Source organism: Acanthochromis polyacanthus, chromosome 1 (genome assembly GCF_021347895.1).
Source record: "Acanthochromis polyacanthus isolate Apoly-LR-REF ecotype Palm Island chromosome 1, KAUST_Apoly_ChrSc, whole genome shotgun sequence".
In the NCBI taxonomy this organism is placed as follows: Eukaryota; Metazoa; Chordata; class Actinopteri; family Pomacentridae; genus Acanthochromis; species Acanthochromis polyacanthus.
The window spans coordinates 24,584,653-24,598,634 of record NC_067113.1 but is presented as its reverse complement, the minus strand read 5'-3'; the positions used below and the strand labels follow the sequence as shown (position 1 = coordinate 24,598,634).

The window sequence follows — 13,982 nt, the reverse complement described above, 5'->3', positions numbered from 1 at the left end:
GTAAATAACCACACGTATGTCGTCAGGGCCGGGCTGCGATCACACGTTACATTTCAGGCAGATTGGAGCATGTTCAGCAGAGTCAGACAATACTTTCTGTTTCATGGCGAAGGATCAATACTATGTTTTTGTGACATTTTGGACGACATACTAAACTATGACGTTTCCGTCACATGTTGGACGACATACTATGTTGTTTTCTCAGTTATTTTTTCGGTCCTTCTGTTGGTTTTATTCAATAGGTAAGTCAAGATGAAGACAGGGAAGCAGGGATGACCTGCAGTAAAATTTAAAAGATTAAATAAAAATACCATTAATGTGTATGCTCAGATAATCAAGCATTTGATAGGTTTTTTTCCTATCATTGATGAATACGTAGAGAAATTTGTAAAAGAGGTTTATTTTTCAAAAATGTTGAAGCTCAAATATCCTCCAATTCTGGAATGAACCCTAAGTTGAACTTCGAAAGAAAGCTGTAGCCCTCTTGGTTTAAGACTTCCTGACTGTGCCCCTCCACATACAAAACCTGTTACTGGAAGCTTTCAGACTTTTATTGTGATCCATTTGAAAAAAGGTTTTACAAAAGGTAACATTCAATTTTTACACCAATTCATTAAAAAAAATCACTTAAAATAAGGTTTTGATACAACAAATTCAGTTAACTAAGTAATGGCTTCTATGAACAATGTGGAAAATAAGATAATATACATGTAAATGAATGCTACAAACATGAGGACAAACTGAGGCAGGGATTACGTTAATTAAAATAAAATATAAAAAGAAACATCAAACAATGGCATGATTGTTTTCCTTTTGACATGAGGCCAGAATCACCAACAGAGCAGTTATTGCAAAGAAAGAATCCCACATTATCCGACGCCCAACTGGAATGTTGGATGACAAAAATGTGCCCTCGAGGGGCCGCTGATTCGTTGCATCCCTTTTCTTTGCACGGCGACGTCTTCCTGCAGCTAAAACCGACAATGAAGAACCCTGCAGGAATCCAGAGGTTAACCACCGTCCACTTTTTAAAATCTATCATCACCGCCGTGTGGCTTTTCAATTTCGATGACACCCAGATCAGCAAAGAGACATGAAAAACTGAAATACACCGTGAATTTACAACAAAAATATGCTCAAAAGAAAGCAACAAAAAATAAAGAAACAAAACGAGACGTGTTTTTTTGTTTTAAACGTGGACAAGCACAGCGGACGGCGTGCTCATGAGGACAGATGGGACATTCTGCTCCGACTGACCTGATGCTGGAAGAAGTTGCTCTTTTTTTTTTTCCAGAGCGGCTTGCATCCGTTTCTCCTCCCCTCCATCCGTTTAGGTGGAAAACAACTTCAGATCAGTTAACAGTGGCACCGTCGTCCTACTCTGACCATCAGCTGAACCTGCGCTCTGCTTGGAGCAGCATGACATCAGGGCCGACTGTCGGTGATTGGGCGACAGCTGCTGCATATTTATCAAAGAACGAGTGAGCAGATGTTGGAAAATGCGTCTATTTCATGTCTCGCCAAAGTCAGTCAACAGACTTCAACATAAAAACTGGAAAAGGGCCTATCTTTGTCTACCAGCACCTCTAAAAGTCTTCGACACGTAGCTGTTTTGGTTTAATCTGCACAAAAACCAAAGTATAACAAGGATGATTCACCGTCTTCCTACTTCCTGGAAGATACAACATTATAACCAATGAGCTTCTGAGGTGCTTTTGGACACTCTTTTCCGGTCTTTTTGCTGTCCTGGCTTAACTCTCGGCAAGGCAACAAAACTATTCCCAAAATTTCGACCTATCCTTTAAAAACAAAAGCAGCCGCGCAGCATTTGAGCTCGGATGTTGGCGTTGCTTCAAACAGAGCGCTCGGCATTGTCAGAACTCTCCGGAGACGAAAACCCCGATCATCCTGGAGAGGTTCACTACTTCCTTTTCCCCAAAAAAAATTAATCTCCTCCTTTTCACAAACACATTTATGTCCGTTTACAGTTACATCATCTGCAAAGCTTAAAAAAACACATGCACCTCCAGCATTTTATACAAGAGTATAATACAAAATAAGGCATTTCATTGTGTTGAGTACTCATGTCGTGTCATCTTGAGTGTTAATGCGTGTTTTTCTTGTGTGTGTGTCTGTGTGAGTGTGTTTACGCATGTGTACATAGCAACCACATTTTAATGTTATTTCTTTTTGCCCGCCTATAAAAAGACTGCAAAAAACAAAGTCAAGATAACTCTTACTTAAAATATATATATTTGTCATATATATTTACGTATATATTCATATGTAAAAAAACAAAACAAAACAAAAAATAGGGGTCGGAAGAGGGAGAAAAGCCCAAGAGGTCCCTGTGGCAGGCCAGTTTTCAAAAAAGAAAATTAAAAAAGAAAAGAAAAGCCACCTCACCACCCCGCCCCCCCTCATTCCATGACCTCACCGGGCGCCACGGTGACCAACTGCAAAGGGATCTCCTGATTGGCTACGAGGTCGTGGGCGGTGGTGGTCTGGAGGATGAGCGTGGTTCCGTCGGCGGTGATGACGGCGTCAGTGGAGGGCGGAGACGTGGAGGAGGGGACGCCGCCCTTTTTGTTCTGGTGAGTCTTTATGTGCTTGGCCAGGTGGTCGCTCCGCATGAACCTCTTGGAGCACTCTGTGCACACGAACTTCTTCTCTCCTGCAAGGCCCAACAAACAAAGAGAAACATAAGACGGTGTTCGGGAGAAAATAATGGCCGAATGTGACTTAGCTGAACTCTGTGTTCATGTATATGATACTAGTAAGTAGCAATAAACCAGGGGTGTCAAGATCCGTTCCTGGAGGGCCACTATCCTGCATGTTTTACATGTTTCCCTCTTCCAACACACCTGATTCAAATGATCAGGCTCGTTATCAGGCTTCTGCTGAGCTTGATGATAAGCTGATCATTTGAATCAGGTGTGTTGGAAGAGGGAAACATCTAAAACATGCAGGATAGTGGCCCTCCAGGAACTGAGTTTGACACCCCTGCAATAAACTGTAGTATCTGTGGAGGATAAATCAGAAACAAGAGAACTGACAACTTCCTGCACAGTATCGATCAGTTAAAATTTCCTTTATCTTGTTAACATGTTCAGATTACAGGGGGTCCTTGAGGTTCCTACAGGTTGATGTAAACTGAATTTCGCTGTAATTCGGAGCTCCGGTGAAAATGTAAACAAAGCCGTTACATGCATCACGATACTGATCAAGTTCTTCATAAAAGTCACGAATACCAACGACTTTCATGCATGTATGAGTCATTTTACAAGAAAATAACAGAATATCTTGCACTGTTTTTACAAGCTGATCTAACAATGTCGATGTTCGTCGGTTTTTCATCCTGTTCCGAGCGTTTTATTAAGTCTAATTTCACTTTAATGATGTGTTGCCTTTAAGGCAGAATTATCAAGTGTACTTTTATTTTGAAAAAGCCTTTATTTTGAAACTGTCTCATGACACTTGTCACTTCCTGTTCGCTATTGTGATGTTTAGCTTTACTGGACGCACAGCTCTCTTCTTTGTAAACGCCATAGAGGTAATGTCGTAATTAACGTAATTTTTGGACTTTCTTGTTCTGTTGAAAAGATTGTTTCCATGTATTTATGTTGCTTTATTGGGTTTTTTCGGTTCGCACTCTGTTTATAATGTGTACCAAGAGCCACAGTAAAGAAGTCAAGATTGCAAACAGGAGTTTAACTAGTTGGACCGCTGCAGCTTTTACGTTGTAAAGAAAACAGCACACATGGAGACGGCTTTCCTTTTCTTCAAATCCATGCCATGAGAAGTTTGACTGACGCTTGAGAGCCGTAATGGAGGGCAAAAAATTAGTGAATGTAGCCCAATCTAAGGTGGCGTACAATCAGTGAATGTAAACAAAGAGTCTTATAGCGCTGCATGACAACATATTCATCAGCTCTGCTTGCCAACTTGTTCCACATAAGCAGTTCCAGCAACGTAACCCCGTATACCGAGGACACCTCTGTATCATTTTTCCATACTAGAAAACACATCATGACCAAAATAAGAGGGGAATCCTAGGGGTAGACCGATTATCGGCTTGGTTGATTACTGTGGCCGATATCTGGCATTTCTCAGATTATCGGAATCTTTATTTTTTATTGACTATTGATGAATTAAATGTGCCACTTCAGGTCTGATGCAGCCTCCTCTCTCTGTCTGTAGCCACTATGTGAAATATATCTGCAAAAGCTAAACAAGAAAAAAATAAAGCTGCTGCCACAAATCAGGAAATCAGCTACTCTCACAGTGGCTAAGGCTAGTCACAAATGACAATGAAACAGTGTGGAAAACAATAATAAAGTTTTAAGATCTGGACCTCGGTGGGCAACAATAGTGACAGTACAGTGAAAGATTAAGAACACAGAGTAGAACAGCAGACAGAACTGCAGAAGACAAACTCATCAATCTCAGTCGAGTTTCCTACTTTAATCACTCCTACTTTTATTTTACATATTCAGTTATAGTCAGCCCTACTAATTAAGACATCTCGTTATGAATGACAGCGATGACATGCTGCTAAAACATTACATTTAATGTATATCGGTCCTTTCTTGATCACCAATAATCAACATCAGCTCTGTAAAACCCGGATCGTTCGCTCATACTCCACATGTCTGTGTTCAAGGATATTTTGCTAATAAGTAGCAATAAACTGCACAGTATTGATCACTTGTTCACCCCTACAGAGTTTGTTTTATCTCATTTACATGTTCAAACTGTTATTAGACACTAGAAGACGTTTCCACCTTGAAACTGCAGCATATTGATGACTAAAACATGGATTCAGACAGCTTTACACTCCATTAGTCTTCCTTGAAATCCAGCTCAAACACGCACGGCTGAATATGTGACTCCAGTGTTGTAACTCTCTGTTGTGTAACATACAGTAGTTCTGCAGTGTTTGAGCAGAGCCTCAGGTGAGCCACAGGGTGAGTGGAGGCAGGGAATAGAGCGCTGCACTGGGATGCTGCAGGTCTCACGGGTCCCAACTCAAACCGCACGAGCAGTTTTAACGTTGCTGCGGGCGGTGAAAAAATAAACCGTGGGTCCTGGGGATTTATCCGGAGGGACCCAGTCAGCAAGCATGTGATGTTAGAAAGAAGATTAAAGCGCGTTTTTACAATAACAAAGGAAGTCTGACATGTGGATAAAACTCAAAGTTGTTACTGATAAAAATGGAAAAGACTTTGATGCAATAAACGTGAACATAGTTGATCTAAAATGGGCACAAAGCTGCCACCTTTACTCCGTTCTCCCAAAAAACACATTTCCCTGCCAGAAACTATCATATAATAAAGTAAAAATGTACTTACTACTCTGGAATAATACATTCTTGTGAACATAATTGTAATTTTGCCAACTTATTACTGATACGTTTGGGTCTTTTTATTAACACCACACAGTAAAATAACAAGTTTTTCCCTGCAGGACAGAGGAAGGCCAGTGGATATACATTAACATATATCTATATTGTACAAGCTGTAGGATTTGTGTTAATTAAGAGGAAGCAATAGGGATTATTTCCTTTAAAACTTCTAAATATGCACTTTTGATAGACAGAGATTACATTTTAAGAGGCAAACTTACAACCAGAGAAAGACTATGTACACTCAAGCCCGGAATTATTCACATCCCGAGCAAATTTTGACTTAAAGTTACTTTTAAATATAAATAAAAGCCGAGAATTTTTTTTCCCACAATGATGCCTCTTGTACGTCATCTTATTATCTTTTGAGAAACACCTGTGTTATTTCCAATAAAAAAAAAAAAACAACTTGCTGGTTGAATAAAAGTAAATTTAAGTCAAAAATTGCTAAGGCCATTAATAACTTCGGGTTTGATTGTATTTATATGAAAATGTGAGCCAATTTATTATCTTTTTTTTACATTTCCAGTCTTATCTACTGCCATATAAATCAGATAAACGCTAAAGGGTTAAAAAAAAAAAGTAGTGCTAGCTTAACGTTTTTCTTCTTTACACATCTGTCTGAGATTATTCTGCCTCCAAACAAAAACAGAAAAATGACAGCAAAAATATCCACCAGTGACATGTCTCTGTAAAACCACCTCCCTGCATCCTCTGGGTGATAATGATGGGAGCTGCTCTCTACAGAACACAGAGCGCCCATGAAAACTGCTGACACGTGCAAGCCAACGCTGCAACGAAAATATTGTGTAACCTTCAAAGAACACTGTTGAAAAATGCTCAAAGACTAAAACAGTCATAATGTTGAAATCAGACTGGAATATGAGCCGTCTTATTCATCAGACTGAACACAGAGGAACGACGTGTTCAAGCAGCACCAGTGAATCAGAGTAGATGTCGCTTAATTGTCCACAGCACATTCTGTCACAATCGTACAGTCGCCAAACGTTTGCTCAAAGGGAATCGATGCATTTCTGTTCCACTATTATATATTTTAAGATCTTGTTCTCACTGTGCGCCTCTTTGCCACTAATGAATTAATGTTGTTGACGCCGATGATATTTATCTGCTGTGAAGACATTGTTAGTCACCGTCTGCCTTTGCTCTTATGACTGAACACTGATTTGAAACAACAGCAGCAGGAAAGCATCTCTATGAGGCATGAACAAGCTACGTTGGAAATGCAAAATCTAATAAACAGACGACCTTCTAAAGACTTGTGTATTTGTTTAAACTTTGCATTATCAGACAGGACGTTTTTGTGTCACGTTTCTCACATGAATTCCAGGGCTGGAATTAATAATTGTTGATAAATCTGTTAATTACTCTCTCTAAAGTGACAAATAATAGTTAAAATGTTAAGTTTTTTTTCTCCCAAATCCTAAGAAATGTTTTGCCCATTTCCTAAAAATATTCTGCTTATTGGTATAAAAGAGTAAAGAAACCAGAAAACACTAAAAACATAAGAAGCTGGAACCAGAGAATTGGACCTTTTCCTCAAAATACTCAAACTTCTTAATCAGTTATCAAAATGTTTGGCAACTAACTGACTAAACACTGCATCATTGAAACCCAGCTCCAACTGTAACACCACTACATGACTGTAACTGCACTGACAGATGTTCTCACCTGTGTGTGTCCTCCTGTGTCTCTGCAGCTCGTCGCTCCTGGTGAACCTTTTCCCGCAGAACATCCAGTTGCAGACGAAGGGCCTTTCTCCGCTGTGCCAGCGAAGGTGAGCTCGGAGATGAGACGTCTTCCCGTAAACCTTCCCGCAGCCAACGATGTGGCAGATGTGCTGCTTCTTCTTCCCCATGCCCGAACCTCTGTGACAAGAAGACAAGTGTGGAATGAGGGAACAACAGAAGTGCGGGAGTAGTATTTATTCAAGAAAACGGTGTGATATAGCTGCAGTGAAACTTCTTATAACTGTAATTCCTTCTTTTTTTGGTTCTTCTATTGGATAAAGGTGACCTAAACAGCTGCACCTCCTGTTATCTGTTTCTAAGCCCACCTTCCTCCAGACTCTTTGCAGTTGGGACATGTGCAGGCTACTCTGCGGAGCCTCTTGCCCTCCCCGCTGGGCATCTCCATGTCCTCATCTACCATCGGAACGCGCAGGTTGCTCAGGTCGCTGGGGTTCAGCGTGGAGTCTCCACTCAGCTGCCAATCCTCAGAGTCTGGCTCCTCCTTTATCTGGATACCTGAACCAGGGAGGAAAGAGGAGGAGGATTTAGGAGGTTTGTCAGCTACCAGTTCAGCGTTTCCTCTACATTAATTTAGGAATGGCTGGCAACCATTCCTAAATACTATCCACCGCTCCTTCAAATTTCTTTCTTATTGTCGCAAACACCGCCGCCACATGTCTCCACCTTCACAGCAGAGTCCTGCACCGTGTCGGGTACTCGCGAGTACTAAGGTAAACTACAGATAACTATCTTGCTCAGTATCTACTCGTTGATACGTCGGGTTAATATGACATTAATCAGTCGTGAGAGCACAGCCTTGAGAGCACCCAGGCACCCGGTCAGAGAGTCCGAGGAGCGTCGTCTTGGAAAACAGGACAGCGACTTACCGGAGAAAAGTTATTAGCTAAAGATAACTCATAATAGACTTTACATGTTAAACAGACATTCAGAAAACATCGATGGCCAGCTAACGTTACATAACATATCATTAGCTTCAGTTAATTGGGCCCGGTGAAACTCAGTGTTGCTAATGTGAGTAAACTAATTGATAGCATTAAGCTAATATCTACACAACATGATGAAACTGCTGACTGTATTTTTATATTCAGCCTTTTAAAAGCTATTTTCAAATGGCCATTCAATAAATAGGTTGTACAAGTAAAATCTGCATTCAAGTGCCATTTGTTTAACCCTTTAAGCTTCAGTCAATTCCAGCCGTTTTCAGTACAAAAAATCGCTAATATTCTATTTTTAAATAAAAAAAATTACGAAAAATATGGGGAATATTGGACGGGCATCACGAGGTGCATTTCCTTGAAAATGACCGATTCGGGGATTTTATACGACTTCAGGACATGTTTTGGACAAAATAGTTTACTGGCTTGTGTCGTCTGGATGTAAAAGGTTGGATTATGGCCGTTTTTTGTGGAATCTTTTTTTGTGTGTAATAATGAACCCGGAAATGTGAGTCGCGCTGTGTGCGTTGAAGCCATGTATAGAGAACGGATGGATGAATATTTGTTTTTGTCGGACATATGTGTTTTTCTCACCCGCTGTAGTAATCGCATCTGAAAGTGGTTTATACCGGCGGATTCATGAGAATCTAAGCTTTCCATCGGCGTATAGTGTTTGTATAATCGTGTTTGCAGCCGTCGGACATTCTTGAAATTCCTATGCAAATTAGTAGGTGTACTGACGACGCACTGAAGCGTAAAGGGTTAAACTACCACAGCTCCTAGGAGAGCCTGTCACCACTACTGAAAAAAATCCTAGAGGACACACTGATCTGCACATTGAAATAAAAGCTTTTTGTGTAGTGTTCTGTGGTCGTACCAGCTGGACTGCCTCCATCCTCTCCATGTGTGTACCGAACTCCATGTTGTGCTACGGAGTTAACTGTGACCGTCTGGAGGTTGGGTAGGCTGACCTGGCCCGGCTGGCCCAGGGGTAGTGTCTGGACCGGGGCTAAGGTCAGCTGCTGGGCCTGGCCCTGCCCCTGGGGCAACTGGAGCCCCTGTAGTGACTGGACACCCTGAACCTGGACAGAGACGGGACCATTTTAGTCGTCTGAAATCATTTACGACACAGTCTGTAGGTCAGAAACGGCCCTTAGAGCTCACCTGGAAGGTCTGCCACTGGATCTGGCCAGTAGCAGTGACAGTTTGGGCCTGGATGAGGAAGGTTCCTGGGTTGACCAGCTGCACGCTCTGTAGAGTCTGACCTGCTGCCGTCAGGTCCTGGCCCTGAGCCACCTGGGCTACCTGCGCCTGACTGTCCCCCGACAGCTGCAGGATGGGCTGCGAGATTGTGGTGGCGTTGGCGGATGACACCTGCAGAGGGAGGAACAGCAAAATAAATTATAATCACACACAAAAACAAGCAGCAATCACATCATGTTTATGTGTACAAAGCCCTGGAAAGTATAGTGAACCTTTAATATGGAAAGAAATTGCATGTGTGTGCTTGTCCCTGCTGGTTTAAGAATTTATTTGTCATTGAAAACATCAGGGTGGGTATCAAACTGGTTGCACAATATACACTCACAAGCTGTCCGCACATGAACACACCACTGAAGAAGTCTACACTTTCAGTTGTTGTGATGAAGTACATCAGCTTGTGAAAGGAGGAATAAAAGCAACAAACAAAAGCAAAAACAAACCATCCCCGTTACTAGGAGGCAGATCTACTTAGCTAGGACGATTAGCAAGAATAATTTCTGGGATACAAATCCCGGCTCAAAATGTGCCTTCAGGGGGAGGCCAAGCATGAGTGTCTTCATGACTGGTTCAATTACTTTATTCGACAGAAATCCATGCATTTCCTGTTGTTTAAGAACATTTGCTAAACAAACACGTCTTTTGCGCCACAGTAAAAGAAACCACAAAACTACTTAAACTGTTAATATTGGGTTTTCATTTTGGTTTATTATCATTTTGGCACTGGTCATTTTCCTCTAGAGTTGGCTAAAACCTCTTTGGTTATATGTGACAAAAACTCAAATGTTGGATGTAGTGAAAGCTTTAATAAACATAAAATTGAATTATTACATATTAAATACACGATGTCAACACATAACATTGAACAAATTTGCTCAACTGTGGTCTCAAAAGTAACAGTCACACAATTTTTTTTTTAAGATGTCTCAGAGGACATCGTTAATTTCTACTTTACAGTCTTCATTTTCGGATTTGGGCATCATTTCAAATATTAGGGGTGATACAACACACAAAGTCAAAATTATGTTTGTTTCAGTGATTAAAATTAGGCTTTTTCAACAACACTTATTTTTCTAAGAAAGCCAAAGTTGTAAAATATGATGTGTTGTCTAGTACGTGTGCAAGAATTTCACTTAAAATTGACAATAAGGACCTATAAAAAGGGCCTATAAATCAGGTCAGACATTTAATGCCAGCTTCTAGTGAAAAGACAAAACTCTGTTCTGCAGACACAGTACGAGTTAAAAGAAGAGAGAGAATTTCCCTAAGGGGATCAATAAAAGATCATTTCAACAGTATGACCAAGGAAGTAACACAGCCCTGCTCATTCTCAGTTACGGCCTTAATGTGAAGCAGTGATTTCTCCGTCTCACACCTTTTCATTTTAAGCATTTCAGTAGCCTTAAAGTGTCAAACATCATAACAACAACATAAACACAACAATTATTTTTGTTTTACCACTTAAATTCTTGGAACACAAGACTTTTCTCAGACTTATCTCAGGGTGGTCCTAACCCGAGGTCAGGAAGCAGTGGCTTAATTCTTACACTTTAAACACACATGAAATAGTTAGTGTTTGTCCTTGCTGGTTTAAGAGATACCAGTGCTCACCTGGATTTGTTGCAGGTGGTTGTGGGAGTTGAAGTTCCCTGAGGACGAGGGATCAGACACGCCTGCAGACACGGCGGTTGCCTGGGTGAGAACCCCGGTGCCGTCGATGGTCTCGGGGAGCTGAGAGGAGTTGGAGGAGGAAGTGGTGGTGGTGGTTGGCACGTAGAGCTCTTGGCTGGCGTTGGGGTCGCTCACCGTCACCAGTGGCTGCTTGGCGCTGGCGTCCTGGCCCTGACTATCCAGCGCCTGGCTGCTCATTATGAGCTGGCCTTCAGGCGTTACCCCTGTTGCAATGGGGACCGTCTGAGCTCCGGTCAGGCCTAGCGACTCCAGATCTACGCTGTTTATGGGGACGAATGTTATGTTGCTGGGAAGCCCCACAGGTACCGTGCCAGTGTACGCTGAACCGCCCGCCAGAGAGACGCCTTGGATTGACTGAACTTGTCCCGCCTGCGTGAGGAGGTCTGTGGTCGCCGTTGTTGCACAGCTGATTCCGATGCTGCCCTGGCTGCCATCTTGGAGGAGCTGGATCTGCCCCGTGCCATCATCCAGCCCCTGTGTAGAGAACCCCGCAAGTGTCCCATCTGCATTTTGGATTTGGGGTATGACCTGGAAGACGGGGAGTAAGGTTTGAGCGTGATCATTGCCTAAAGAGAACCGTAACTCAAGTGTGTGTTTATCTCTTTTTACCTGATACTGAATGCCTGACACTCCATTGGCTGCTGCCTCACTCCCAGATGCTGTAACATAAATGGGCTGACTGGGAAGACTCCCAATAGGAAGCACATACTGCCCGTTGGATGTGACAATCCCAGAGTTTGGAATGTGAACGACTCCCTGGTCTTCCTTCCCAGTTGAGACTGGAGTTAACACCTCCCATCGGTCCGAACCCGTCAGCTGAATGGCTGACATATCTGTCGTCTGAGAGCACAATCAACACTCAGATTAACAAGGACAGATCACACTTTCTGCAAGGAGACAAGTGATTCATCTCAGCTGTAGATTAGATCAAAGGGAGAAGAAGCGAGTCTGGCTATTGTCTGTAAATCAGTTATGGATACAGGCACTGAGGAGATATATCAAAGAGACAGTAAAGCACAGGCAGTGGAGGGATCATGCAGAAATTTGTCCAGAAGCAAAGAACAGAACAAGCTACCACCAACACAGAGTGGAGATAACAGGCTAGAGAGCAGGGAGTGGGGGATGGGTGGCTATTACAACACAATTGAACGCTACTGTTATGATTATGGACGCAATCCCTGCTACACTATCACACTCCTGCATCATTTAAACCCAAGGTACACCGGCTATCTTCCAGTGAGCCGACCCAAGTGACTGACTTCAGTGTCCTACCCACTATGGGCGGGTTTTACAGGGGTAAAGTGGGTGGCCGTTATTGAGGGGAACACAGGAAGTGTACGGCTTTCACCCCATGCCATCAAAATTTTAAAACGTGTGAACTTCATGCTCTCAAAAACACAACCAGAAATCGAAAGCGAGCGAGAAAGACGAGCTAGAAAATGTCGGATACCTGTGTTTCCGCTGCGCCGCCGGGTTGCAGAAACTCGCTTTGACTGCTGTCCACGTCCGCGGACGCCATTTCTCCTTGTTTCAGCGGCTGCTCTAGCGCTAGCAGGGAGAGAGGGGGAAACTCAGCAAAACTCTGTAATCTTCAACTCCTGCTTGCCAGAAAAGCCCGCAAAGCATCCCCACTCTCCAGTCCAAAAGGAGCTGACTGCGAAATTCAACTTTGCAGCGGAGATTCTGAGGCGATTTCGGCCCAGATTGAGTGTTTACTTTGCCGTGGCTAGCCAACTAGCCGAGTTAGCTCACCATATCTAGCTAGTTAGCAGCAGAGCCAAAGATAAAAAAGACGCAGCTCGCTCCGTTGTAGCTTCACAAACTCACCGATTAGTTGCACGCTTCGATGCGCTAAATGTTTACGTACCAGTCATAGCGTGAATGGTAGTAACCGGGAAGATTATCGGATCTACTAAACTCCGAACATGATTATTTTATCAAAGGCGGGCTAGTGTTGATCGGTGAATTCGGGTCGATTTTTTTCTATTTTGATTGACGGTGCGGGAAACACAAAAGGGCGGGACTAACAGGCCTGACCGTCCAATTTGCATCACATTACAGGACGTCCCGCCCTTCTTCTTTAAGTCGATTGGCTTAGCGGGGGTACTTCTGAGGCGTCATTGGCTCAATGGGACGCCAATCACATTTTTTGTAGGACGTGCGTTTCCTGTTTGTTGAGCGAGACAGGAGAAGGAATGCAGTTGTTGAAATCTTAACAGCGATACTCTGAAAAAAAGAGATGTTTGTATCAAAGTTATGCACCTAATTTCACAATTTGCAATTACATAAAGTCATATATTCCACATGTTCGCTATTATTTAAACACAGATTATTTACTCACTTCCTAACTCCACAACAGACGTGCAGTGTGAAGCGGTTTTTAAAAGTTTGGAGTATTTTAAAATCCCCGTAAATCGTCGGTTGGCGTCCATTATTACAACCACGCGCTTTCTTGAATTATAACAGCCGCACATTGATTTATGGCTCGTGATGTTAGTTTACTCCACATCGAAATTCGTGAAATCATGACTAGAAAGCACAAAAAGCTCACAACTTTACTTCAGTCACAGTAAACTTTGACCAAACTGCTTTTTCCAACAAAAGAAAAACACGTGTTTCAATTGACAATAGTTTGGCTACTCATAAAACTTTCCAGCTAAATTCTAACTTATTTTATATATTTATAGTGCACGGTTAAACAACAGCGGAATAATATGTAAAGTGATCTCAGGGATAAAGCAAAAGCAGAGGACAACAGAATTAAAATGAAGTTAAAACAAGTAAAATATGTTTTATGTACTTAATTGTCAAGTCAAATTATTTTGATTGAACATTTAAAGGAAGAACAACCATAGAGTCAAAGGGTTTTCCAGCAGAGAAATAGGGTTGTGGTTACAAATTCACTTAACGAGTTTAGATATT

At 42.2% G+C, this 13,982-nt stretch overlaps 1 protein-coding gene across 2 annotated transcripts; it reads right to left on the bottom strand.

Annotated features, from left to right (window-relative positions):
* Positions 1-533: 533 nt before the first annotated feature.
* On the bottom strand, positions 534-13,069 carry LOC110955935 (transcription factor Sp3-like). 2 transcript variants are annotated; one of them, XM_022201124.2, is made up of 9 exons: positions 12,928-13,069; positions 12,511-12,608; positions 11,670-11,900; positions 10,980-11,588; positions 9,273-9,482; positions 8,986-9,190; positions 7,479-7,668; positions 7,094-7,290; positions 534-2,674 (listed from the first exon to the last, which is right to left on the bottom strand). In XM_022201124.2, the coding sequence occupies exons 1-9, from the start codon at positions 12,932-12,934 to the stop codon at positions 2,421-2,423; spliced, it is 2,001 nt and encodes a 666-aa protein (XP_022056816.1). In that variant the 5' UTR covers positions 12,935-13,069; the 3' UTR covers positions 534-2,420. The 2 variants fall into 2 exon arrangements, with proteins under 2 accessions (XP_022056816.1, XP_051811019.1); XM_051955059.1 differs by lacking the exon at positions 12,511-12,608.
* Positions 13,070-13,982: the final 913 nt, after the last annotated feature.